Genomic DNA, 27,892 nt, shown 5'->3' with positions numbered 1-27,892 from the left:
TTTTATCTTAAGGCTCAACGCCAGGGGGCGATGTTTATCCTCCAGCTCGTTTCAGTATGATCTGTCCAAGTGCAAGTGTCCGCATCTGTTTAAGACGCTAGTGCTCGACATCAAACAACGCATACAATGGACAGGTCTGTACACTGTCCATTTTATTTTATACTGATGTGTTATTGGTTTGTTTATCAATTAATATCAGTTTGATTTTGTTAAACATGGCACAAATATGGGCGTGCGAGCATGCTGGCGTTACCTTATCTCGAGCCAATCGCACCTGGAATAATGTCGCTAGTTAGCAGGCTGGCTAGCTAGCATAGTTACTTTATTGTGAGTAGTGGAGTTTGCAGTTTTAATTTTAACTGACATTAACCATATGCTTTATTTAACTAAAACATTTTTTTTCTTGTGTTCAGCCAAAAGCTAGTCGTGTTCCTGCATTGTTTGTCAAATCCTTCTTGCTAGGGAGGGACTGCAGGAGCTATGAGCTGATTAATTTGAATAGCTAGAAGTAGCCACGTAGCGTTAGCTGCTTCGCTAACTAGCTGTTTTGTTTATTTATTGAATGACTTGGCAGTGGCAGCTGTCAATTAAGCAGACTAACTAACATCAGTTAGCTAATTATGTTAATCTGAACTAGCTATGTCTCAGCCTTCTCACCCAGCAATTAGTTTTCTAAAAAATAGATAGCTAACGCAAACTAGTTCCTGGCGTTGTATCAGACAAAATTAGTCAGGATACCTAGCAAGCTACAACTTTATCTACATTTATAGCAGTCCCTTACCTATGAAAATATAGGACTAGTTGTATACTGAAATGTAACCGTGACTGGGGTTAGTTACACTGTTATGTTTAAGTTAGCTAGCTAAGTTAACTGGTATACTGACAAGGTTTCATTAAGACAGTCTCCCATATGCTGTCCTTGTGATAGATTTCCCTACACAATGTTCGAGTCTGAAGACTCCGACATTGAGGAGGGTCCAGATGTGATCCGACACAAGACAAAAATTGTAAGAGTAATCATGTAAACATTTATTTTCAACCTTAATCATTTAGGTATAATTTGACATCTTGGAATTTTTAGAAATAACCACATCCCATAGTACTCTATTTATTCTTTTTTCACTGTAGATTTACCAAAATACCTTTCCATACATTCACATGGAACCGCCAGGTAAGAATCTACATCTACTACACTTCTGTTACAGTTATTCTTTGTTTATGGTCCATATATTTTGGAAAAAAAACCAACTGAAAAAACCTGTTTAGTTGAGTGATTCTCTTGTATAATAAACTAGCTAGATGATATTTTATACAGAGAACCAATAGGTGTGTCCAGACATTTGTGTGTGTGATTTCTCTGTATGTGTTTAGTAGGGTAAGTTAAATGATACCTTATAGCCTTATTAGGTTTTTATTTATGCCTTTGCTTATTTGTTATTTAGATGCTTTGTACGAGCGGTGGATTAAGATCAAGCCAGAGGTGAAAAAGGCTGTTGGACACATGTTGCACATATCTGTGTTCTGGTGGCACATTCTGTTCCGGCAGCAGGAGAATCACACGACCACTGCCTGGGCCGTGGACACGGGCTTCCTGGACTCTAAGTGAGTCTCTTGTTTTTAGCTCACATGATGCAGATGTGCCATTTCCAACAGGTGTGATGGCTGATTTCAGCCACTTAATGAATACAGGAAATGTAAGTTCAAAGGGCTTGTTACTCCTGGAGAACATGCATCCCATCACCATTAGACACTGCTGCTGACAAAGTAAAATGCAAATGCAAAAATATGCAAAATGCAAATATAGTGTCTCCCACAGAGGGGAGGTTTTGTCTTGGTTTGATCAAAATGATACTGTAGTCCAGCTTTTCTGTGGTATTGCCAAAAAAAGAAAAGATGCTGTGCATGCCATAATTTGTTGTGTTTTTGTCTGTCTCAGTGTTTCAAATGATTTGAGTTTGAAAAGGCTCCACAGAATTGAAATCCTCGAGCTCATCCTTAACACTATGGAAAAATGTGTATGTATTACATTTTCTTTAGGTTCTGAAACCTCTTTATGACACATGAATGCTGCCCACAGTCATAAAACACATATATGTATACATTGTAGTCTTTAAGCTCCTTGTAACTAAATTTTTGTTTCCCTGTATAGTTGGCAGACAGAGATCCTGAGAGGAGGGCAAAGGATTTGGTGTCAATAAGCACCTCCTTTAAAATGGTAAATTTGCTTGATTGTATTATTGCAATATAACAGACCGTAGCGCTAATGTTTTAGCTTCACGCCTCATGTGTAATTGGTTGTCATAATGTGTGTGTGCGTATATGTGTTTGTGCGGGCGTGCATGTGTCTGCATCTGCGCGTGTGTGTCTGCGCATCTGTGTGTGTGTGTGTGTGTGTGTGTGTGTGTGTGTGTGTGTGTGTGTGTGTGTGTGTGTGTGTGTGTGTGTGTGTGTATGTGTGTGTATGTGTATGTGTGTGTGTGTGTGTGTGTGAGAGAGACCTCCTGCATCACTGTTATTACTCCTCCCCTTTCTCTGTCTCACTATCTCTGTACCTACAGCAGGAAGATTGTCTTGCTCATGCAGTGAGTTACCTTGAAGAGTCTGGGCCTCCAGGCCTGAGCAGAAAACTCCTGGACCTAGGTCGTAAGGAGTTACGCTACCAGATCCTGCGGTTCATCTTCACTGAGTGTGAGTAAAGTTTAGGCCAGGGTTGGATTTACTCTCTTCAGGATGAATGACCTGTAGGTGAGAGCATCTTGTCATGGCAGCTTGCACAGAAAAGTATCCTTTAAATGTTGTTATAAATTAGACATCATACAAGATTGATAACATAAAAACAATAATGCAATGTATGTAATAGGTTCATAGTTTTATGATTATACTAAATCCTGGTCATATATTTTGTTACATATTAAGAAGTGCGACTTGTGACTGAGGACCCTCCTACAAGCACATAAATAACGTCTTCTAATGCTAGCAAATTTCAGGTAGCCCATAATTTACACTGAGCTGTTTGGTAAAGGTCCAATTTCTAGTCCAACACCAACTCACTAATTTACTCACTCCACTCCATAACTGCACTGTAAATGACCAAATAAATGGTAACTTTTACAGAATAAAAGCTTTTCTCTCCCTTTTGTCTAGATGCCCGGTATGTTCAGGTGATGTCATGCAGTAAAACGAACATGATCAGGGAGCTGACCGTAGATCCGGAGCTATGGTGTTTACAGGTAAGGAGTGAAACCATTTTAAATCACACTGAATCCTAAAAAGAATGAAAGTGTTTTCCTGAGGTTTAGCAAAGGAATATTCTTTTTGTACTAAATAAACATTTCAATTAAAAATAATTAATTGTATACTGTTCAGCAAATACTCAAATGTAGTTAGCTTGTCTGAATCAGGAAAAAAATAGTACTAGCACTGAATTATAATCTATTGTGTAACAGATCCTAAGCATCCTGGTCCCAAGGAGTATGATCAGCTCTCTGATCTAATGTACATCTGAATGTAGTAAGAATAGGAGCGAATGTGTAAATGCTGAAAGGTTGAGCTCCAGGAGAACAGCCAGACACCCTAAATAGATAGGTGAATTTTTTACGATCTTTGGAAGAGTTTGCCTGAAAGTTAGAGGTGGTACACTAACCCTTTTTTTTCAAGGTAACTGTTCCACAGTCACAATTTACATTTTGTCAATGTTCATTCGCATTATATAATTAACATAACTGTTAATTACTATGAACCACATATTTTAAGGTTCTGTTTTCTATTTATATAAGTCACAACTTTTTGGTTTTCTTTTTTCTTTTTTCAGAAAAGTGAGGAAATGAAGAACAAAGGCAATGAACAGTTCCAGAAGAAAAAATATGATCTGGCTGTGAAGTGGTATACAAAGGCAATTAAACACCAGTAAGTTCTTAATATTATGACTACAGTATTGGCTCATATGATGGTCAGAAGAATAAAATAAATCTCAGTGGTTAGTGTTACTTGACTCAGTGGTAGCTCAGTGGTTAAGCTACTTGACTTGTAATTGGAAGGGTGCCTGTTCAAGCCCCACCACTGCCAAGTTGCCACTGTTGGGCCCTTGAGCAAGGCCCTTAACCCTCAATTGCTCAAGTTGTACTCAATCATAATTATAAGTTCCTTTGGATAAAAGTGTCAGCTAAATGCCATAAATGTAAATGGCTATTTGCAATTAAACCTCCCAAATAAACTTGATAAATGATTTTAATTTGCAAAAAGGTCAATAAAAAATATAACATTATGATTATAGTTTCATAGTTACAGTTTATTTACAGATATGATTGCCAAATGGAGGTAATGTGGTGCTTGAGTCCTTGGGGCCCACATTCAACTTTGTACCAAGGCTATGTTAGAACATGATATGTAGGCTATGATAGATGGTGTGAAATGTGTATGGGACAAAGAACCATAAGTGCTAAACTGTTGATGATGCTGTCAGTAGTTTAGGAATTAACACCTCAGGGCAGCCCTATGCTCTAAATCTTTAACATTGCAGTCTGTTTTGCTGATTTCATCACTAATTATTAACTTTTTGCTAAACTTAAACATATTCTGTCTTTCAGTACCAGCAACCACTTCCTGTATGGGAACAGAGCTCTTGCCTTCATTCGATGTGAAAAATATTTGTAAGTTGGGTGTAATCATTTACATATTCATATCACATAAAGAAGAGTTTTACAAATTGCGATACATGCATCACATGGTGCTACTAAAATACAGGTGGTGATTTTGTCCTTGTTATAATTTCCTCTCAGGAAAGCAATGGGTGATGGTAAGCGAGCTATTATACTGCAGCAAGACTGGGCCAAGGTAATCCTCTTCTTTTATTTCAAACCACCATCCACACCCTGTTCATCTTTAACTGAGTCATTAATTTCTACGGTTTTCTTTTTCCTTAATGCACCTCAGGGCCACTATCGCTTCTGTGATGCTTTGTTCTTTCTGGGAGCCAAAGAAAAAGCAGTGGAGGCCAATCTTGCTGCTCAGAGTATTTGTAGCGCTGATCCAGAGGGAATGAGAGACCTTCAGCAGCAGTACCACCGCTTTATGGCAGAAGTTTTTGAATGCAAACGTAAGTGCAGTGCCGACACCTTCGCAGGACAGTTGAACTGGATTCATAAGCGCACCAGGTAATTTATGGCCCAGCTGAAGCCATATCTTAGTTCTCCCTGAATCCTACTTTGAAGATTGTTAAGAACAGCAAAACTCCACTTGAAGGTGTTGGCTCAGTAGCATTCTGACTCAGTATACCTGTTTGATTTGCACTTTTCTTTCCCTCCAAGCTGAAGGAAAACCTAAGAAAACTGAGACCAAAAAAGGATCCAGTAAAAGGTGTCCATTTGTTTAATTTCCATCTTGGATTTATTTAAAAAAAAATGAAGAGTATTGGCTAATGTTTGACTTTTGTCCCATAGACCCGAGGGAGCGTGTGGAATGGATACTTTGTCACAACATATTAATCCGCATAAAGTCCTAGAGGAAGCTCCTCGCACCTGTACTTTAGAGAATAAGGTGGGAGTCCATGAATCACTTACATGCAGTGAGACAACAATACAGCTTCTCTCTTATTGCCTTTGAGTTTATTAACAAAGGAAATGTATATGACATGTCTACTGACATGTCTACTGACATCTTGTATACCTTTGTGTGTATATTTGACTAAGACAGCACATGAGCCAGACCTGATGTTGAAGCCAGTGGGTTTTACAGTGGGGGGGATTGGCTGAGTTGAAAAAGGTTAGGTTAGGTTTTGGGACAGTATGAGCTCTCCATAACGGCAAATAGGAATCATTGCCACAAAGGTAGATGTGGTTTCTGACACATACCAAAAAAAACTCCCAAACTCTGCTGTGAGTCATGTATTTTCAATTTATGAAGCGTTTCCTCATTAGCTGATAAATCAGGAAAAGTCCAGTTGAATGGCCTGAGAATTTGCTTCCAGGGTTAATAATTTATGTTTTTATTATACTAGGAATCGGAAGACAGGCAGGAGGAACGGGAGTCAGCAGGTAAGTTACGATTGCCTAGTTCATTAAATATCCTTTATAAGTTTTCCATTATTCAGTTTCATAGAGGATTTGGGGGTTGGGATAAATGTTTCACTGTCCACAAAATGTCTTAACCCTAGCACTTAAACTTCAACTGTGCTTTTTTTTTTTACAAGTACAGTTATAAGTGCACATGTCTGTAGTTTAACAGTATATAAAGCACCGCATTATGTCTGGGTATGTGTATAATCTGGGTGTGTATGTATATATGTGTGTGTGTTTTTATTTATATATATATATATATATATATATATATATATATATATATATATATATATAAATATAAAAATTCATCCGTCCATCCATCGATGGAATAATAAGGTGAAAATTCAGACAATTTTGTGCATTACCCCAAATGTCAGTCATGTTCCAGAGTGATGAGGCTAACATACCTAAACAATTAAAGTAATTAATAGTTAATTATTTGTAAACCTCCACCAAAGACACCACCATGGACTGTCCAAGATGCCTATATCAGTGGCTTGTTGTTATAGTTTCTTCTGATTCCCCTTGAAAACTTTTCAAATGGCACAATTTGATGTCTAAAGATTCATAGTCTCAAAAAAACTGTTGGTTCTATGTGTAAGTAATCTCTCCTTTAAATGTTTATTCATCTCACTTTGTGGCCCACAGGTATTCGCTAGTATAACCACCTGCAGCAAGTTACTGTTTAGATACAGTGCACCTTGTGGAACTGGATTGCAACTCATTCACTCCACCCCTCCTTCACTCAATCACTGTTAGCAAGCAGTAAATTCTCCACAAGGTGGTGCTACTGTGGAAACTGCAACAGGGGTAGTATGTCACAGTGGTACTTCGCGTGAATGGCACTGTCCTTGTTTATATTTCAGGAGTGAGCCGTTAATAAAGGATGTGCAATAAATTCTACATAAAGTCCTTTAAAGTCTAATTCAGTTTTAGCTTCTTTCCACTATGTATTATTTTCTAGCAATTTTATCTACTGATAGTTTAGCAAATCTAAACTATGGTGAAATAATTAGAGGAAATGTGGTATGAGTGTTATTTAGGTACTAACTGTTCATGATGTGTTCAGCAGGAATGTAGTTACTAAACGAGTTTGATGGCATAACCGCCCTCTGAATAAACACTGGGTGCATGTCATCTGTGGCTCCTACAGTTTCATATACCTTGCCTATATCGCAGAAAGCTACAGTATTAATACAACCAAGTAACAGTCCAAATAACACACACCGACTGCATATTTCTGTTTTCTTTCTGCTTTTCATTTTGTTGACGTGATAAAAGAAGGCTCAGTAAATCATGGGAAAATGAACTCCTTGTCAGTGTAAATTCATGTTGGGTAGTATCAGCCCTGGGGAAAAATCTTGTGGCTTATATCTGTTGCAGCACAGGTGTCTCTCAGAAATAGTCTGGCTCACTCCTTTGATTAAGAGCTGAAAGAACAGTCCTTTTCACTTTTTAATGTTGACATTCCTAAACCCATTACAATACAGGAGTGGAAGTTAATTGAGAGCAACTGTAGTGCCATATGTTTAATGCTTATATTTCTGGCAGTACACAAATATTCTTTTAACGGCACTTCAGGTATTGTAACGTAAGAAAATCCAAATTATTTTTACTTTTGGTCCCAGACAGGGAGTGTGTTTTGTGTGTTGCATCACTGGAAGAAACCACCTCGTCAGGTATGTTTACAGAATGAATTCTTATTTTTCCAGAGAAACTCAGGACTGGACAAGAGCCAGAGGACAACTTTAAAAGCCTCAAAGACATGAAAAGGTAGTCCAGTGGACGATTCTCTAAAACAGACTTCAATTTGAGTCATGTGATACGTATTTTTAATCTGTTACATCCATGTCTGACTTCAAAGCTTTACCATAAAACTTTTGTTTGTGAGCGAAATTGTGTTGGAATGGCAGCCAAATCTTGCTTTCTTATGTGTAAAGTGAACTTCACTTCAAAGTTAGTGGTAGACAATGCGTATTAAGTTGGTTGTAGCTTAAGATTTTATAGAGTGATTTTAAGAGCTTTCTCTTTGGTATCTGTTTCAGTTTTGTTCCAACACTGACTCGTTCAAAGTAGGCATCTTATTTTGATAGCGTGTAACCGAGTGCTTGACTTATTGTTCCTGTCTTTGTAGTTTCACTTTGATTTCCGTGTTCTGTTCAGTCTTTGTCATATCGAGGACTGGAGTGTCTGCAGCTGTTGGAGCTATATAAGCGTTTATCTTTCCTGAAAGGTTACTCTGTGGAGTAGAGATATTTATATAACTTTTTTTTCATTCATTTTTAGCTATGTCTTTTACTCATTTGTTTATTCTTTTGACTGAGTATTTGTAAGCTTTTTAAAAAAATGTGTGTTGCTTCTCTGCCTACCAAAATAAATCATGATCAAGTGTCCTCCTCTGTTCTTTTCATTGTAGTGAGATGGCAGCACGCAGGACTAAGAAAGCAGCACTGTGTGTTCCAGAAAAACAGTCTGTCAAGAATAAACACCCACCTGCACAGGAAAAGGTATGCAGTGCAGCTTTGAGGTATATGAATGATCTCTCTTGCATTATGGCTGAAGTTTTATGTGTTGAAACCCCGATATGGCAAAGAATTATAATCATAAGATGATGTGTGTGTGTGTGTGTGTGTGTGTGTGTGTGTGTGTGTGTGTGTGTGTGTGTGTGTGTGTGTGTGTGTGTGTGTGTGTGTGTGTGTGTGTGTGTGTGTGTGTGTGTGTATATATATATATATATATGTATATATGTATGTATGTATGTATGTATGTATGTATGTATATATATATATGTGTGTATGTATGTATATAATGTATATGTGTGTGTGTGTGTATGTATATGTATATGTGTATATATATATATATATATATATATATATATAATCTTTTTGTTTGTTTTATCGTCCAGCGCTAGTTTAGTGTCATTTCTAAGGGCGGGGCGTAGGGGCGGACCCGGAGTAATTATCTGCATTGTGATTATCTTGGGACTTATGGCATAATATCATATTCCTGAAGCCTCGGAGTGGCAGTACTGGCAGTGCTGATGGCTGCAGCAGCAGTGGACCGAGCAGTAAGGAGCAGTTCTGTGCTGCAGTACTGGATGCCCACACAGCACTCTATGACCAACGCTGTCGCAACGCCCAGCAAGCCTTCTCTTTGGCCCTCAGCATCCTGGACTCTACCGGCACCAAGGTATTCACCGCCAGCTACAACATCCACATGCACAGCAACGTGTTCAGTTCACAATAATTCGATAAATAGAAACTCTGTGTGAATGCACAAAACATGGAAGTTTACAGTCTGTGCAGAAAACGGAAGTCTGGAGAGTGAACTGTTTCAGGGATTTTTTCCCCTATACTTTTAAAAATTCTTGCACTTCAACCCAACTTCATGTAATGAGGCTGAAAACAAAGGTGTTTTTTTTTTTTTTCTTCTTCATTAAATAGATATATTTTCATTATTAGAGCCGATGTATTGCTCTGGCTTTGCGTCTGCTTAGAGGTGACTTAAAAATTAACTGATTTCCTTCTGCAATCCTCCTGTCATTGTTGATTACATTTTCCTCATGGTATTCAGTGGATTCTTGAAATTGTATTTGCGTTTGTTATTGGGAATTAAATAGCAATACCTTTGTCATGGTGACAGTACCAGTTTGTGCATTCAGACCTTTTCAAACTTTAACAGTTTTTTTGTGAATATATTAAGTCCTTGAGAACACATTGTTTTCATAATAAAAGCCACAACACAACAGCTTTAACAAAATGAAAAATCTTTTTAGCTGTATGCATGTATAGAGTGGATAATGGCCCAACTGTTTGTCAATATTACCCGAATTTTACAGTTTTAGTATTGGTTAAAAATACAAATACGTTATGTGAAAAACTGCCTATTAAAAACAGAGTGTGCGTCATCCTATGATTGACGATGGTTCCTGGCAGCATAAACAATCCGGTGTGGGTGGTAGTGATGTGTGACGTAACAGGCAGGCTGCAGTTTAGCTGTACGTTTGAGTCATCCTAACAAGATATCTTCTGCAGGAAAACGGACTACTCTAAACCATGTAAATGACACAGAGGTGTATCCAGAATGCTAGCCGGTTTATCGAAGGCTCACTCAGTTGTAAAGAGGCTAATTATGTGCAGGGAAGCAGCCATTTTATTTGAGAGGCTGCTTTCAGATGGGAGAGTGGTTTCACAGGGTCTTTTAGCAAATCTTGATGAAGAAATGTACAGGATGTCCATGATTTAAATTGCATCTCCAAGTGGAATGTTTTTTAAAAATCGCAACTGCAAGCAAAAATGTCTTTGTGCAGTCCTGTATGCACCCTCAGCCCTCTGGTTCATTACCCAACCATTTTAGACTGTTCTCTGTTAAAAAGTGGGCCATCATGAGAGGAGAACTAGCAGAAGAGGGAGCCTGTGAATGCAGTTGCTTGGTGACATAAACATTATGCTAACTCTTTTGTACTTTTGTAGACCACTTATTCCGAAGTTAGTCCCACCCAGATCAAATCCAACTGAAGAAAATAACAGGAAAAAAAAGTCATTTAAAAAAATAACAGAAAAGACCAAAACCGTACTTTTTATGCCAGTTCATTATACATTTATTCACAAAAGCTTTAGGTAATATAGTTAGATGATCATCAAAATGAGTAGAGGGGAAAGATGTGATGGGTATGAGTTCATTAGGAATGAAATGGCAATAACTTTGTCATGGTGACAGTACCAGTCTGTTTAGTTAGCCGCTTCTTTTGAAGTGTGAGTTATTGCTTGCTAAGTACGTTATTGCTTATCTTAAATAAAAGTAAATAAGCATTGTTAAATGTCTGCTGTACCTTTTTGTAATAAAATCATATGTATTCAAATTTTATCCATGACTGGAGGACAGTGTCAGATTTGTGCGTTTGTTTTTATTTGTACATTAACTTTGTCACTTGTTGAAATTAAGATATACATGTCAAATAGTGTGATTGGAAACTTTAATTTCTCAAATGAGTTGCAAAAGGCAGGATGACATTTAGAAAGATGTGACTGAGATATAGCCAAATGGTTTGAAATGTGTTTGAAATGTGTAGCTCTGTCATACAGATGCTAGCTCACCAGCTTGTTCTGGTAGTGGTGCACTAGCTAAACTGATATTTTCATGCCAGGTGGACTTGTTTAAAGGTTACAGGTAATTTGTCGAACATACTACAGCATGGCTTTTTTGTTCCCGCAATAGGCTCTAGGCATATCTGAACTGGACAGAGCTTTGCTGATCTATGGTTATGCTACAGCGATGATAGAGATTGGCCAGCCCGAGGTAACTATTGTCCTTCTGCTGACACAGAGCTCCATTGCTTTGCTGACCTCAAACTGCAGTCTACTTTGTAAACTGTATTTGTGATACATTGATGTTGAAATTTAGATACAGTCTGCAGTTTCTCTTTTTGTTTTTGTAAAGGAATTGGGAGAAGCCCAGAGGCAGTTTGAAAAATTAAGTTTTTCAGAGGATAGAAAATTTCAGTCTTTGGTTCTCTATGGAATGGGAAAGGTGTTTCTGAAGGAGAACAGGTGAGCATGGAGTGAGTAGGTTTTTGTGGGGGGAGTGTATTAGGGAACAAATGGAATGTTTGTATATATTACTCCTATTCATAAACCATTCTTCCTTTCAGATTTTCCAAAGCACTAGAAAAATTTTCAAATGCCCTGTTAATGGTGCAGAGGCAGATCACATGTGGAAAGCTCACCTGGCCCACCACTAAAGTAACCGTTGAAGAGACGCGTCCTGAATATTTAAAGAAGCTGTTGGAGAGCTCTGTTGAAATGTGCAAATTTCCGCCTAAACCAGATGCAATTTGCCGACATCAATATTGCCTGGGTCACACTGTTCAGATCTATTTCACAGACCCAGACTTTAAGGTAAACACTAATGCATTGTGCTTACTTCATGTCATTGAGAGGTCCACACGGACTTGTGAGAACATGTGGTCTGCTCTTGCCAGTCACTGAGTTTATGTAATTGAATAGTTTTTATTAGCAGATGTTTAAGCGTAAGTTGTGGAATGTGTAAAAGAGAGAGTTATGTTGCAAACATTTTGTTCCTGTAGGGCTTCATTCGAATGTCATGCTGTCAAAGGTGCAAGGTGGAGTTTCATATCAGCTGCTGGAAAAAATTCAAAACTTCTGAATTCTCTGATAAGAATGATAAGGTGAGATGCAGAATGTGTAGTTTTCAGGACTCAGGACTTCAAGGTTGCTGATGTTTATTATCCTGTTTCTGTGCTTTCTTCCCAGGATTTTCTTCAGGATTCATGTTTTACTCCAGACTGTATGGGTAGAATCTGTCACATTGTAATTTTTGGTTCAACTGGACTTATTAAATGTGAAGTAGGTTTCAGGGTCAAAAGCTCAGCAACATAAAGCAGTTTGTATTATTTGCTTAATCAGTTTTTAATTAATTTGCATTTACTACCTTTCAGTTTGAAGCACATATTCTTAAAAGCAAAGCACCTGGAAAATTGAGAGTGAGGCAACCGTATACAAGGTGAGCTGTATTCTTTTGAAAGGCTCATCGTGTCAAGAAATGTAGAAACATAAATAAAATAGAATTCCGTTTCTCTGGAGTTGCGTTGCGTGCTTTCATGGTCGGCTGCGGCAGGGTTCTAAATTTACTGTGGCTCCATGTCCACTGCCTCCCTGCAGTCTTAAAAAGTCTAAAGAGGATGGTCTAAAGCTGAGGCGGAAACAGCAGAGGGCCCCTGCAACTTTGAATGAAGATGAAACCATTACAATAGAAGAGGAAGCAAACAATAAAGAAGCAGCTAAAGGTGTTGACCAAAGATTCTGATTTTGTGTTGTTAATATTTTTGTGTTTTGTGGACTTAGTCTAGGTTTACTTTATGTAATGATTGTAGTTGAGAAGCAGCACACCTGTGTTAGTTCTGTCATTTACCTGCTCATTTCTTGAACCAACACTGAATTTCTCTCTTGCTGTCTATCACCTGCATCCCCCCCCCCCCCGCCTTTCTAGAATCACCCAAGGATTACACTGTACATGGCGACCGTGTTTTACATCAAATTTATGAAAGTAGAGAACTTTTTAAAGATGAACTGCACAGTATTTCTAGCATGCTGGTGTGTCTGAGGCCATGGATGGAGCTGGATGAAGGCAAGAGTCACGCGAGCGTGCTGAAGGGCCGGTCAGAGCCGCAGGCTCTGTGGGAGCTAGTGGACGTCCTGCTGGAGAGACGGAACCGTGTCTGGGCCCGAGTCTTCATTCAGATCCTCAGCGGCTGCCAAAACATCAAACCCAAACTTCACGACTGGGCTCAGCAGCTTGACAGCGTTGGTAAGCAGGTGCTTTTATGAAGGCTTGGTTTTTGCTGTTATTCAGTCATATGGAATTAATGCAAATTGCTCATTTAGGACTTGTGGGATATCCCATTTCCTTTTGAAGGTTCAGGACTCACTACCCAAATGTTTTCCTAAGTATTGCTAGTCCTAAGGTTTTATATTTTAATATTTTATATTAGGTCTGAAAGCTGCAGAAAGTTTCATCGGTCACTGTGGTGATCAGCTGGAGGAGTTGGATCTGTCTTCTCTGCTGGCATTCCCCCCACTGCAGGATGTCCTGATTGAGAAGTTTGGCACAATGCCAGAGCTATTTGATAACACAGGCTTCACCATAATCGAGTACCTAAAGCAGGCCCCTCCGCAAGAAATGCGTCTTTTCATTTGGACCCTAGAGGAGAACCGAGAGCGATATCCTACATGCTTCACTATCCTTGATGAATACTTTGAAATGGGTACGCATAAAGAAAAACGTAATTGGTAATTGGCAGAAACAGTAGACAAATGCCCTCTGAGAGTTTATTACCTTTTTCACCTCCCTTTCAGATGCAATATGTTTAGTGATTAAGAAGACAGGGATTGACAACGTAGTGAGTACAATTTTACAGGTGGTAACCCTGAGCTGATAAAATTGCTCCACCTTCTCATACACTAAATGTTGATTTGGTTTTCAGAGTTCGCTTAATAAGGCTAAAAGCAAAAATCGGAAAAAAAAGCAAAAAGAACCAAAGGTGAGTGATGGCAAAAAAAGAATCAGAGCCACTGACATCAGATGTGTTGTAATACTGAATTCTACTTGTGTGCATTTCAGTCAGTTATTTTTATGTCGGGGATGAGAAGTGATTTCGTAAGGGATGAAGAGGATGAGGATATTTTCGCTGAAGAGGATTCATTGTAAGGGATTAATTCATATTTTCTTTACTTACATGATGCAGAATTTACTGTAAGCTACAATGCACTTGTTAACTCTATCTTGACCTTGTCTCTGCAGTATGCTACTTGATGGAAATGATCCTTTTAGTGTACCAGATCACTTGAGGGATCAGGTGGCAGAGTTTGAAGGACAGTATGTCAGCTCAGGACACTTAAACTACTATAAGAAGTTTTTGGACAACAACCCAGACCCAACTAAAGAGAGTTTATATGAGTACGTACGTGAGAATAGCACACACTATACTATAGTGGTTCACACACACCACCACAAGGATTTTGCTGCTGTGAACTTGAGGTGCCATATTTTTAAATGATTTTAGCATTTTTGTATTTTAAGTATTGGGATACCCTGTTTCTTTTGTTGATTTATATACTTAAAAAGTGATGGAGTTAAATAGACATTTAGTATGTAACAATATATCTTTAAAATAAGTTTTAAATTGACTGATCAAATAATTGATAGAGTGCAATCATCTGGTGTAAAGATGACAATGAAATTCCAAAACATTTGTGTGTGTGAGAGAGAGAGAGAGATAGATAGATAGATAGATAGATAGATAGATAGATAGATAGATAGATATGTATGTATGTGTGTGTATATATATATATATATATATATATATATATATATATATATATATATATATATATATATATATATATATATATATATATGTGTATGTATCTCAATCACACACACAACAGGGTTAATAACATTCCCTCTGTATCACTGATTTGTTCCCTTTCTTACTCTGACAGTTGCAGTGCTGTGTATTTGAATTACACTTATAGAATTTTGGGCTAGCAGAGGGAGGGGGTGTGTGTGTGGGGGGGTGAGGGTGGGGTAGTGTTGAGCCACACTGTTCTTGTGTAGCTCCCAAAAACAAAAGTGTAGTGTTTGGAAAAAGTCCTTGAGTTATGGAATTTACTTTGGTCTTGGTGAACCCTGGACCCCTCCCCCACGTTCACTCTCTCCCTTCCTCAGTTACTTTGAGCAGATTCTGGAGGAGCATGGCCCTCTAGAGACCTCAGACCCCCTGCTGGTGGGCGAGCTAGAGAACTTCCCTGCCGAGGCTCAGCAGAAAATCTCAGCTGCTGGCGGACTGGAACCATTCCTCTGCGAGTCGCTGCGATTCTACATGATGGATAACCTCATTGGACTAATGGGACACGCTGTGTCCCTGCAGCACCCCATTGCTGACGACACACCCATGCTCTTTAACTCTTTCTCTGATACTTACGACGATTTGGAACCTAGAGTGCCCTCCCACCTAAATCCTACAGCCAAAGAGTTCCTGCCCCAGTTTGAGCATTTGAATGTGAGTGACAGCAACATGTCTTATGACAATGACATTCTGGATGATGAGGACATCCCAATATTGGCACACTCTGATCCACAGAACTCTCCACCAGGACCTTCTGCTCTTTCTAATCCTTGTGTCTTTGGTTCTCACATTACGGCTAATATTGATTATGTGCATGTATCACAAGATATGGATATGGCTGAAACTGCTCAAACTGAGTTGCAAGAAGTAGAATATTCTGAACAGCTGCTCATTAGCTCACCAAAAGACTTCATCTTTAATTCCACATCACTCAGCCCAGATAATAATATTAATCCCTACAGTGAGAGAGAGGCAAGGGAGCTCTATTCATCCATTATTTATAAACAAGCTAATGCTGCTCCTGAGAGTGTTGCAGTTTCTGTTCAGGTAAGAGCGCTTTTCCCTCCCTCACATTTTAAATGGAGTCAGAATTTGTTTTGATGTCAGCGTGTTTAAGGGTGTGGCAAGACTCATTGCTCTGTTCTTACAGACTCTTGACGGTCCCAAAGAGTCCAGAGAGGATGCTGCCGTTAACACAGAACCGTATTTGTTGTTTGAGAAGAATAAAGTGAGTGTTTGTTTTTCATTTAAGTCACACCAAATATTGCGGTGTTACATTTCCCCTTATCTGCCTTGATGAAGAGGTGGTGGTAGTGGTATAGAGTTTGTTCATGTGCTCAAAATGTGGTCCTTTAGGCCAGCTTCCTCTGTTTTTTGTTTATTGTTAGAAACATAGTGTGTCCATCGGTATCAGCATGTTCCCACAACATGACATTGGGTGACATTAGCACATTTTCTTTCAGGGAGATATGACCCAGAAAGAAAAAAACAATGTAAAATTTGAAAAACAAATCCAGAAGATGCTGCAAACATATGAATATCTTCAGACAAGACGAGAAGAGGAGGTTTCTGTACTAGAGGCTGAAGTGGAGGATTACCATCAGAAAGTAGAGGTAGAAAATCCCGGCACAGATTGCGTCCTCATGGTGGGTTTCTTCGTATAGTTGTGCAAAGTTTTGACTATGCTGTTACATATTGCTGATGTCTGTCTGTCCAGATAACCAACAAAGAGTTGAGCTTATTTCAACAAAAGCTTGAGGAGGAGATTCGGAAAGATCAGCAGGAGAAGAGAGACAACCAAGAGGCACTTAAAGCCCTGAAGGTGGAGAACAAAGAGCTGCTAGATTTGCAGGAGAGGTGAGAATCCTGAACCACAGGTCTGACAGGAAAAGCTCTTTAGTGCTTGCAGAGTCATAAATTCAGTTTTAAGTTCTGTAATGATGAGATTTTTAACAAGTTCAGTTTCAAACACGAAACAAATGTGATGGTGATGCTGACTAAAATGTCAGTTTAGATACAATAGAAGAAAGTGCCCTTTTTTCCCAGGTCACAGACTCTTATAAGCTTTCATATCTTATAATTATTTTTACATTTAATTTCTAATAGAATGAAGTACTGTTTGTGTTTCATTAAACATGGATATGCTTTGATGAACCAAAGATTGTAAGATCTCATGGCACTTTATCAGAAATTATTTACAGTTAATATAACCACTGAAACTTGTCTTATTCAATGTTGTCTAGGCTGTCTAAGCAAATCCAAGATAAGAACATGGAGTATCAGGCAGAACTGGATTGCTTCCTTGAAATAAGGCAAGTACCTTTACACCCCGGTGTATACTGCCATCTTGTGACCAAGTCCAATATGTCATGACATGAGATTCAAAAAATGCTGTCAGGTTATTTGCTCACGTCAGTACTGAACCTAACCTTAAGGACAAAGCTGTGCTCATGTTATACTGAACCTAGCTATGAGTATGAACCTTTTTTTCAGTACTGAACCTAGACAAACCTGTACTCATGCCAGTACTTAAGCTATCTTTGAGGATAAACCTGTACCCTTGTCATTACTGAACCTAACTGTGAGGGGAACTTGAGCGCCTCAACTGTGAATGCGTATTCCAACAGTAACCAGTGTGAGGCGGAGAAGATGAGTTTAGAGGAGGAGATCAAGAGATGCAGGGATCGGTGTGCCAAAGCAGCCAACCGATCCCAGTCAGCGCAGGTAACTGCTTACTTCCTCTCCACTCCACTTCAGCGATGCAGTATGCTTATTAGAATAGTACTCCACATGTTGATCTGTTTCCTGTGTTTCACTGATTTTGGCATATGATGGAAAACATGACTGTGATCTAAATTGATACAGAAAAGGCTCCATAGTACTTCAAGGGAAAATTCAGCTGTTTCAGATATGTGGATGCTAAAAAATTTTTTATATACCCTCAGTCATCCCTATATCTAGCATAAAAGTAAGACTGGCAAAATCTAGTTTAACTTCTTGCTGTTAGTAATGAATGTGGCAAATATATGAAAGCAGTCTTAGTGCTATTCTATGTTGAAAAACCCAATACCAAGATCTTCCCTGGTGTGTGTGTGTGCATGCATGCGTGTGCGCGTGTAGCTATGCATCCTGCAGAACAGGCGAGAATGCGGGTTGCGTGGGTTGAGGAAGTGCTTATCAGATGGGAAAGCCATTCTGCTGAACATGACTGAGCTGTCGAGCAGGTAAAGACTGGCCACAGACCAACACACTGTGGAACTTTAAGCTGTCTGCTCCAGTTCCCAGTGGAATTCAGCAGCAGGCAAAGTGTAGTACACATAATATTGGCTTACCTTTAAACCAAACGTATTTTTAGCCTTTAAGCAGAAGCATTGTTATTATTAAAATGATTAAGGGTGTGATATATGAAACAACCACTACCATTCAAAATCTATCAGATGGACACAAATGCCACAAATGGTCATTTCTGTCCTTGACAAGTTAAAAAAATAAAGATCTGGGCCCCTGAGTGGTGCAATAGAGAAGTGTTTGCCCTGTCATTGGTAGTTTGCTGGTTCAAGCCTCAATGATACCAGAGCTGTATGTGTGGGAGCCAATGGGGTCACTGCCTCGGATGGGAGGGATGGCATTACTGAAGCCCTCGTCATTCACTGCGGCACCAGCCAGTTGTGGATATCTATGTGCCTATGCTAGCTGTCGAGGGGCACTATCCTCCGAGTGTGCTGGTTTGCCTTCTGTTGCAGCATTGACAGCAATTTGAAAAGATATGGTGCGTGGCTTTTAATGTTTTGGAGGAAGTGCGTGGTTGCCACACCCTCAACAATCAGTAGTTGTTGTATGGTAGTTAGTGGTTGGCGATTGGCATAATGACTAAATTGGGAGGAAAAAATGGAATAACTTAATTAAATGATGGTTGCATGCTTTTGACAGGAACATTAGATTACAGTGATCCTAATTTTCATATCTTAACTAATATCGCAATACCATAGACCATGATAAGTCTGGGTTCTCACACTTCAGCTGCAGTGACTGGTATCTATTATCTATGACAAAGGACACACACTCAGACATATGCAAATACATATGCCAAAGATTTGAAAGGGCTGTTTACTCTTTCATATAAATATTCACAGAAATATATTAGGTACCTTATATTCTAACATTAACACATCGCTGATGTTAATATCTTGTAGGAGCATCCTAGTCAGTAAGACCATCCTAGGAAGGGTTATGTACACAGAAGATCAGATACTGAACTATAATGATGAGTCAGAGAATGGAATGAGCATGACTGAGTAAATGTAACTTGTAAATCAGCACCAACAGTATGACTAGACTTAATGTGTGTCCAGGAAAAGGCCTGGATTTAGAATTAAATAGAAGCAGAATAGGCAGCGGGATATTAAAAGATTAGGTGTTTTTGTGGTCTTTGTTGGTGACCTGCATGGGCCCTCCGGGTTCTAGGTACCCATCATCAGGCCTTCACTCCACCATTGAGGCCTGGAAAGCGTGTGTGCAGGAGGCTGAGAAGAAGATCGCCAGGACAGAGGTGAGATTCAAACTGTGTGTGTGTGTGGGGGGGGGGGGGGTTGTTATTATTAGGACTCAGTGAAATGGATTAAAATTTTTATTGCAATAATTTTGACCTATAAAGCACTATTTTAATATATCATGATTTGATCTCCAAACATCTGAATGATTGAAACTCAGTACCATATTTGTTTTATTTCATGCAGCAGTCAAAGACTTGGTATAATTTTTTTTCAAAATACAGAAAGAAAATGACTCTTCCCCCCCCCATTAAAGTTCTGTAAAAATTGATATAGGGAACCCTTTCTCTCTCACTCAACATATACTGCCTCTCTCTTCTCACTGTTGTGCTCACTCAGTTCAGTTGAATTCAACATTCAATATATTGCCCTGGCTTAGTGTTTGTACATTGTAACCATTAGTTACTTGCCAGAAATGCCGTGATTATGTAGGAAAACCCAACAAATAAAAACCTGACAAGGTGGAGTGCACTTTGGAAAGGCCAGTTATGTCTTTAGGCTATGACTGTGGATTAGGGTAGGGATTGGACGTGTGTGTGTGTGTGTGTGTGTGTGTGTGTGTGTTATTAAAAATCAAATGCATACATTGGGTGTAGGCCCAGTATGAAGAGCAGATGGAGTTGGTGAGCACAGGCAACAGACTGGAGTCTCTCCCTCTCATCTCGGTACCCAGCGCTCCTGCTCCTCCTCCTGTACCAGTAAGCATACATACAGTTGACATTGTCACTGTTGAAACGAAGCCCTGTTCTTGTAACACATTTTATATATGTTTTTGATTTTCTGTACCAGTGTAATTAGTATACTGGTTCCCACTCCAATTCCAGTTTATAGCCATATCTTAATGGAAAGGCTTCATATTGTATTCTGCACAATAAACATTTGAAAATTTGCTATATAAGCACATACATATGTACATCAAATATATGATAGCTGGTAAGAAATATATATATAACTGTCATTAACTAAAATAGTTTAAATAAGTATTTATTTAGGCCATTGTACCTTTAGGTGGAACCCTTATGTTCCACCAAATGGTACTTTGTACCATAGGGAATTCTGTCATTCTAGTAATAGTTTAATATTTCCAACATTTGACTGGCATTTCTCAGAATCATTCTCCAAACATAATAATACCCTTAAACTTTCAACAATATACTATGATTTGCAGCTCTGCTGATTTATCAACAATTGATTAAAATGTACAAAGAGGACAGAAATATTGGGAATGGGATAAGGCAGACATGAATGTCGCTATAGCAAATTTAAAATCATTGTCTACCCATTCATGTGCATCAACATGGAAACCAAAACAGAAGTGCTTTATTGATGCGAAATCGGAATACATGGGTATTTTATATGAGTACTTTCATAGTAGCAGGCGTTTTAATATTAACCTAGTATTAAAATAACATGTTTATACTGAATTTAATTGCCTGTGTCAAAATCATAAAAAAGCCCTTAACATGATCTTTATCATGGTCTACAGAATGCTTTAATACCACCCTGGAATTCAAACAACAGCATTTGAGTTGTGAGGACTCTCACATATTTCTTAACATACAGCAAACAAAAATCCATAAAACATTATTTTCTGAGAAATGTGTGCATCATCAGTACATCACTGAGGTTATGGAGCTAGCCCTACATAAAAAAGCTGCTCTTTATACTTCAGCTGTTCTAGTTAAACAACCCTGACATAGGACCAACGGTAATCTTGTGTGCTGATGAAACCTTTTGTGAGGGGGAAAATGTGTGGATTTTGCAGATCAGACTTGGGTGGTCTTGGGTGGCTTGCTCCCTCCCGGGGGCGACACATGCCAGGGTTCGAATCTGTCAGTCCTGATGCTGCCTCTGGGCTTCAGCCCTCTACCTCTGCCACTATCCTACATGACATAACCAGTCAGGCCACATGCAGTGCAGGAACAGACAGCTGGACTGCAGTGGCAGGCAGTAACCGCGCAGATGCACAAAGGCACTGTGAGGCCAGAGCAGGTCGTAGACCAGTGGGAAGAAAAAGCTCTGAAGTGTAGTGTAACGTCTGCTTAAACAACTGTGCAGGATTTTCCTCACTTGTCTAAAATGTAGAGATCTGATGGAGCTCATTTTGTTTGGTCCTGGGAAAGCCAATAGCTACTTTTTATTTAGACTTTTGAACGGTTCTATCCTCTAGGCTTTGCTTCCCTTGCCATCCAATCAGCACCTGGTTCCACAGCAGCTCTCCGTGCGTCATGTGCTCCCACACTTGGCGTATGCGGCACAGCAGCTCCCTGCCTGGCCCCAGTCGCACTCAGCAGTGACCGCACCACAGGCCCAGCCTGCGGAGAGGACACACTCGCCACCCGTCCCCATCAACCAAATGCCACTGCAGCCCCTTGATGTGTTTGAGAAGATTGTCAATCGCCTCAGGTCCATGTTCCCACACTACAGCAGGTAAGACATCTGCACATCCACCAGCTAGATTTGCTCTGACTTGTAGCCAGTTCAAGTTCAAACTTGGGACATAGACCAAATGATTGCATTTGGGCAAATAAACATTGAGCCAGAGATGAACTTTTGTTGAACTTTCCTAAATTCAAAGTAACCATGGATTTCCATTCTTAATTGAATTTATAACCTTTTAACATCTGTGTGCTAAATTTGTGTGTTTGGTCCAGGGCGGTCCTAGCCAAGTTCATTCAGGAGGTTCGGTCTGCCAGCGTCAGTCGCTTCAACATGCTGACATACGAAGACATGATCAACAGAGTAGCACAGCTCATTCTTGACCACCAGGAGGACGCAAGTGTGAGAGAGCAGCACTCAAAATCTCATAGTGTTCGCCAAATAAAACACAGAACTTGTCGGTTGCACTGTATAGCATGGCTATCGCTGAAAGAACCTAACAGAGAACACATTTGCCATTTAACCTCCCAGTTGTAGGGCTATAGATGGAACAATTTAAACAAAAACTTGTAAGATTTGTCATTTGCCTTGAAAGTGTACTAATCTTAGAAAGTTTCAGTTTAAAATGGCTTTTAGTGTTTTTCAGTCTTCCTTTTCATATTGCACAGAGGCTAGAAAGCAGAAACATTCCCACCAGGCTTTGAGCAAATCGGACTATGGTAACGGGGCCCACAGCCCCACCCCTGTCTGCGTTGTGCAGAAAAGGTCAAAGTGTACGGTCTGACCTAGTGCTGGGTTAACAATGGCTGCTGTGTGTAGGAGCAGATGAGCACGAGGAACAGTGCGGCTCCCAGTCCCGCTCCCTCTCCCGATTCCTGCAGGACCGCTGCCACTCCCCCGCCCACACACGTCTGGAAGAACGTGTCCATTCAACAGCGCAACACCTCCAAAGCAGTAAAACTTCACTACCATTTACACTCGCACAAAAAATACCAGCTAAACCATGCCCTGTCAAATGAGTAAAATATACACACCATCAAATCCCGAAGAACGTCTCGCATGGTGAGTGATGGCAGACTTGTTGCTCTCACTGGCAGCTGAACATGGAGGACCCCTGCATTATCTGCCACGAGGAGATGGCCCCTGAGGACGTGTGCGTGCTGGAGTGCCGCCATAGCTTCCACAGAGAGGTGAGACCCGTGCGCACACAGAATGCGTGCTCCGTATTCACTAGGGCTTGCGGTCCTAGCATTCAAGAAGCATCCCACTCAAATACTTCAAGCTGCACTCTCTCAATAATACATTTGGAATGCTTTCAGTGTAAGAGAAAATCAAAGGATGCATCTTAGCTGGTGTGCAAAGCAACACATCATAATGTACTAATTTATACTTCATCCAGCTGTTGAGGGACAGAAGCGTTGGTGTGAGCCAACATGAACGTTATCCATCAAAGAAATTCCATTGAATGTTTCATTACAGAATATTGCCAGTAATGAAAAGCAAAGTAAAGCAGAAGTATGAATAAATTCATTTGATGTTGTGAAACTGATAATTGAAATAAGGTAAACCAATCAAAGTTACATGGCCATGTTTCCACATAATTACACATTTATAAATAGATTTATTTATATAAAAAATGTACAAAAGAATGTGCAAAAAAATTGGTAAGTGAATCACTCCTCATTTTCAGTAGATTTAGTGTTCTGTGGATGTTGAATTTGCTGTAATTTTTCAGTGCTGTCATGGAAAGACCAAAAATTCTGTCTGGTGTATGATGCTCTCCATTTACATGTTCAGTGCTAACTATTGTCACAAACCACACCCACGGATTGGTGTTCATGTGTCTAGTGCATAAGGTCCTGGCTGAAGGAGCAGAGCACATGCCCCACCTGCAGAGAGCACGCCCTCCTACCTGAGGACTTCCCCATGTTGCCTGGGCGACACCGCAGAGGACATGCACCAGCTGCATCCTTCTCTTAAAACACACACACACACACACACACACATACATATATACACACACATACATATACATACATACATACATACTCACACTTTTGTACATAAACAGTATATTCATCCATCAAATTAAGTGCTTTTGGACCAAATTATTAAACCATATATTCACACATTACATTATTCATTCAAAATGAGCCTAACATTTTTGTCTTATAGTATAACCAGTTAGATTTTCAGATCATGTGTTCTGTTACTATACTCTATCATTAAGGACCAACCATTTGTTAGCTCAGCTGTTAGAGGATTGTTTTAATGGTTATTCTTTGATTTTGTTTGTTTTCCAGGCATATTTGTTGAGACATCTGACTGTTCAGCTTGTAATTTGTCTCTTTAAATCTTATTTTAAATAGTTTGTTTCATGCACACAAACTGCATGAATGGATGGTTGGTGAATAGGCCTTGAACATTTTAGACAATGAATGTAATCCAATGTATGCTTCTGTGTCAATCTGTAGTTTGTATTATTTGGCTACATGTGTATTAAACATGTATAAATTGGATTTGTCTGCTTGTCTAAATACAGCCATTAAGGGGTGTCGTTGCTGGCTCGTGTTACTATTACTGATGTCATGTTTAGTTCAGCCATACTGAAGGCCTGTCTGTATGTAGTGTTTGATAAAGGCAAGTACATGTCTAAGAGATGGAAAACCGAAGATCTGTTTTTAGTTGAGTATAGTGAAGGACCCTTGATTGATAGGACATAAAAGCATCACATCTGCTTTGTATTTTGATCTTTTTTTTTTTTTTATTCTTTACTTCAGTCTAAGAAAATAACTTGGACTGCCTAGGAAGTGAAGAGATGACCTAGCTGAAAATTACCCCAGTGTCATACCACATGACCACTTCCAAATAAGGCTGACCTCTGAGGTTTTGTTAGTAAACAATATATATTTTAGTGAACTGAGATATCCTGCACATAGCCTTTAAGAACAAATTAAAGTAACTCACAGTAATGGCTTTGTATTAAGGGTAATGAGTGAATGATGTAAATAATTAATGCAAGAATTAATGCAAATAAGTATGTTCCACTAATTGCCTTATGAGATTTAAAACTGGTCAGCAGAAATGAATCTCTCAGGCACTGGATGTAAGGAAAAAAAAAAAAAATCCAGTTTTATCAAACAAACCATTACCAGGTTACAGGAGAGCTGCGTGACGTTACTAAGAAGTGATTAGAAGTCAGCGTGAAAGCCACTCTTCTGATGCTCATGGACCTCCTTAGAGTTGCAAAGGGAATACTATATTTCTTATTGTTTGGATGGCCTTTTAAGAGTAACAGAAAAACTCCTGGTCAGTCCAGTAAATCCTGAACTTTCAAAATGCTGCTTCCCCAAGGTCTTCCAATAGTTATTGGTGAATCTGCAGGCTCTGATATCACACTCTGCATAGCTTGAGGGGGAAGTTCTCTGTTATTAAATGATCATCGTGAAAAACAATGACCACATTCACCTCAAATTCTGTAAATGAAACAGCAACAGTCAGTTTACATTCATAAAGAAATGAAGCAGGACATAAGTATGTTAGCATATTTTGTTTACTCTGATCTATGAACAGTTGGTGTTATTAGCTGGTGCCATTAGCTGGTGCAGTAATACAGAACGCTATTTAGAAGGTGGGGCATCGTCACACTTGATCATTTATATCTCGTATAAAGGGGAGGAACTCACCGACTTTAAAATTTGTGGTTTCAAGAGTAGCGCATGTGAAAAGCCTAGGGAACACCATGTATATAGGGATGGGGAGGCCGTGAGACACATCTCCCTCTGCAATCTGGATATTCTGAATCTCTGTGGCATCCCTGGCATAGCCTTCAGCACAGCCTTGTTTGGATAACAGCACCCCCACCAAAAAATAAGGACTCTTGCAGGACAGTTCTTAACGCATAAGAATATCTGGTAATATTTCAAACAAAACTAAATTGCCAGGAAAAAAAAACCTAAAAAAACTTCTTATTACATAAAATGTACTGTTAGTCTAATTGATTGAGATGTATGGAATGCATTTAGAAAAGTGTATTGGGGACTCACCACAAGTCTCGACACGGACTAGCTGCAGCTCAATGCTCTTGATGGCAACCTCTGAACTCTCAACTACCAGCTCGCCTGTCAGCGGCTGAGTGATCACACAGTTAGTGGCATCCAGGTGGCCTCTGATCAGGAACTTAGGAAGTACACTCCTCTGAACAAAGTATACAGTCAACAATAAGAATAACTTTTTTTTTTTAAAGACCATTACAAAAAAAGGTTATTTTAGCTGAAAACTCCATCAGGGTTTATCAATCATATTAACCAGCGGGACAGGAGTAACTAACAAAATCCATTAAATGACACCTTGCTATGGGAATTTCTGAGGTGTCCTGACTTACCTCTCTCACATTCTGCAAAGTTTCTGGTGTGATGATGAAATCAACTGGACTTGGCTGCACTTTAGATTTTTGTGGCTGAAGAATGTGTGGTAAATAATAGCAAACAGTCAATCGGTACAATCTGATTTCTGATTTCTATGTCCATCTCTGACATTACTCAGTAATGATTCCATAATGCTAGGCCTGACCTGACAATGGAGCATGAATTCACAGGTCTTGCTCAGATCTTTTGCCAGTAGAGGGCGCCTCATGTCACAACGCAGGGTATACTAAAGACACGGAGAAGAGGATGACGTTATTGCCCAAAACAATAGCTTACAGGTGTTTCTGCTTCTTGGGATGGAGAAGGTAGGACTGATTAAAGGGAAAACTCTGGCTTGAATGTTTGCTCAAGTACTTGTTCCACCTTAATAATGTAAAGTGACATACAGGATATAAAGCTGAAGTGCCCATCGCTGCTCAACTAGCGTTCTTAGAGTTCAGGGAACAGTGCTGGAGGATTGTCCAAATCACGGGCATATCTGAGCAGAGATGATGTTCAAGATGTTCAAGCACAATACGTAATCACAATTAGTAGCTTCAATGTTTTAAAGTAATTACCTGAATATTGACAAAAACACCATGGTAGGTCTCATACAGCACTTTGTTGCCTTTCACTTGCAATGGAAATTCGAAGGGAATCTCAGTTTTGCCCCCTGGAACTTTGCCTGGTTTTGCCACTTCAATGTTACTGTTGATGAGCTGAATAGGCTACAGAGAAGAAACACACAGACACTTAAACTAAGGCATTTCTCACTGTGTGCTTACTCGGCGCCTCCGAGAACATGATTTTTCTTTTCTCAGAACCAGACCATACGCATCTAAAACTCTGTGGCACGTCACAGCCCACTGAGGCAAGGCTCCATGATAGTGCTTCAACCAACCTTTATCTCGAGTGTGTATACAGTGGTTTCCTCACCTTAACGGAATTGTAGAAAGCCTCGAAGACACCGACGCTCTTTGAACTCAGCTGCAGGTTGACAAACCCTTCCATGGTCAGAGAAATGCCCTGATGCTGGATCGCTTCTTTACCGGTGATGACCACCACTCCAGCAAGCACCTCCTATGCAGACAGCACACGCAATGAAAAATTCATAATAAAAGATTTAACCATGTTAACTATGATTTTCCCTCAAATCGAGATTATGCAAACGCTGCAGCTAATTTAAAAATACCCTTTGTGGGCCAAATCCTTGACTGGGATGTACAACACACCGAAAAAACTAAACGCATTATTTTTCATCATAACCTCTGATTCCATATCAATTACATTTTAATAAAAGGTACCGAAGCCGAAGCACGACCTACAAGAAAACTCCAAAGCAGAGGCTGTATAAAATTAACTGAAACACATCCTAACTACATTTAGATATGTCTGTATGTATGTATGTATGTTTGTCAGCTGATTGTAACGTTACCCCTTCGTGGTACACTTTGTTGGCACGCTTAAGTTTTAAATCCAAGACAGCGCTCATTTTCTCAAACGTTTGGAAGGCTCACAGCACTTGTTGCCGCTTCCTTGTTACCGGAACCACGTGACGTCCAAGACATCATATGA

At 39.5% G+C, this 27,892-nt stretch overlaps 2 protein-coding genes and 1 long non-coding RNA gene across 4 annotated transcripts; 1 reads left to right on the top strand and 2 right to left on the bottom strand.

The window, feature by feature from the left end:
* Positions 1-56: 56 nt before the first annotated feature.
* On the top strand, positions 57-24,430 carry ttc3 (tetratricopeptide repeat domain 3). Of its 2 annotated transcripts, none has more exons than XM_035535388.1 (45): positions 57-134; positions 929-1,007; positions 1,129-1,171; positions 1,443-1,602; positions 1,937-2,015; positions 2,150-2,215; positions 2,559-2,688; positions 3,145-3,230; positions 3,812-3,906; positions 4,587-4,649; positions 4,779-4,833; positions 4,933-5,095; positions 5,307-5,355; positions 5,439-5,535; positions 5,996-6,032; positions 7,769-7,829; positions 8,473-8,563; positions 9,069-9,245; positions 11,274-11,354; positions 11,496-11,605; positions 11,707-11,953; positions 12,142-12,243; positions 12,329-12,421; positions 12,514-12,578; positions 12,737-12,861; positions 13,065-13,382; positions 13,567-13,839; positions 13,931-13,974; positions 14,059-14,115; positions 14,196-14,278; positions 14,376-14,531; positions 15,303-16,029; positions 16,133-16,210; positions 16,446-16,595; positions 16,700-16,839; positions 17,226-17,294; positions 17,610-17,706; positions 18,103-18,206; positions 19,447-19,531; positions 20,129-20,230; positions 21,703-21,962; positions 22,187-22,313; positions 22,737-22,865; positions 23,009-23,101; positions 23,760-24,430. In XM_035535388.1, the coding sequence occupies exons 1-45, from the start codon at positions 127-129 to the stop codon at positions 23,889-23,891; spliced, it is 5,586 nt and encodes a 1,861-aa protein (XP_035391281.1). In that variant the 5' UTR covers positions 57-126; the 3' UTR covers positions 23,892-24,430. The 2 variants fall into 2 exon arrangements, with proteins under 2 accessions (XP_035391281.1, XP_035391280.1); XM_035535387.1 differs by having other exon boundaries at positions 22,731-22,865.
* Positions 20,134-23,885, bottom strand: LOC113581663. Its single transcript, XR_003411087.1, has 3 exons — positions 23,824-23,885; positions 22,946-23,156; positions 20,134-20,222 (listed from the first exon to the last, which is right to left on the bottom strand). It is a non-coding gene; the product is annotated as an uncharacterized LOC113581663 (long non-coding RNA).
* A 225-nt stretch (positions 24,431-24,655) lies between the features above and the next one.
* On the bottom strand, positions 24,656-27,862 carry vps26c (VPS26 endosomal protein sorting factor C). The gene is made up of 8 exons (XM_027016969.2): positions 27,753-27,862; positions 27,254-27,397; positions 26,896-27,045; positions 26,484-26,564; positions 26,296-26,370; positions 25,958-26,108; positions 25,598-25,750; positions 24,656-25,387 (listed from the first exon to the last, which is right to left on the bottom strand). Exons 1-8 carry the CDS (start codon positions 27,807-27,809, stop codon positions 25,305-25,307), a joined length of 894 nt encoding a protein of 297 aa, XP_026872770.1. The 5' UTR covers positions 27,810-27,862; the 3' UTR covers positions 24,656-25,304.
* Positions 27,863-27,892: the final 30 nt, after the last annotated feature.

The sequence above is a fragment of the Electrophorus electricus genome, chromosome 17 (genome assembly GCF_013358815.1).
Source record: "Electrophorus electricus isolate fEleEle1 chromosome 17, fEleEle1.pri, whole genome shotgun sequence".
Lineage (NCBI taxonomy): Eukaryota > Metazoa > Chordata > Actinopteri > Gymnotiformes > Gymnotidae > Electrophorus > Electrophorus electricus.
The sequence above is the reverse complement of the archived record's forward strand: the minus strand, read 5'-3'. Positions and strand labels throughout refer to the sequence as shown.

Excerpts from the sequence above, each read along its gene's own strand:
- ttc3 (XM_035535387.1), top strand. Across the intron at positions 3,231-3,811 it reads CGGAGCTATGGTGTTTACAG|AAAAGTGAGGAAATGAAGAA; the intron begins GTAAGGAGTGAA and ends TTCTTTTTTCAG. Across the intron at positions 17,295-17,609 it reads GATTGCTTCCTTGAAATAAG|TAACCAGTGTGAGGCGGAGA; the intron begins GCAAGTACCTTT and ends GTATTCCAACAG.
- vps26c (XM_027016969.2), bottom strand. The coding sequence starts at position 27,809 with ATGAGCGCTGTCTTGGATTTAAAACTTAAGCGTGCCAACAAAGTGTAC. Across the intron at positions 26,371-26,483 it reads AATTCATGCTCCATTGTCAG|CCACAAAAATCTAAAGTGCA; the intron begins GTCAGGCCTAGC and ends CACATTCTTCAG. Across the intron at positions 25,751-25,957 it reads AGTCCGTGTCGAGACTTGTG|GCTGTGCTGAAGGCTATGCC; the intron begins GTGAGTCCCCAA and ends TATCCAAACAAG.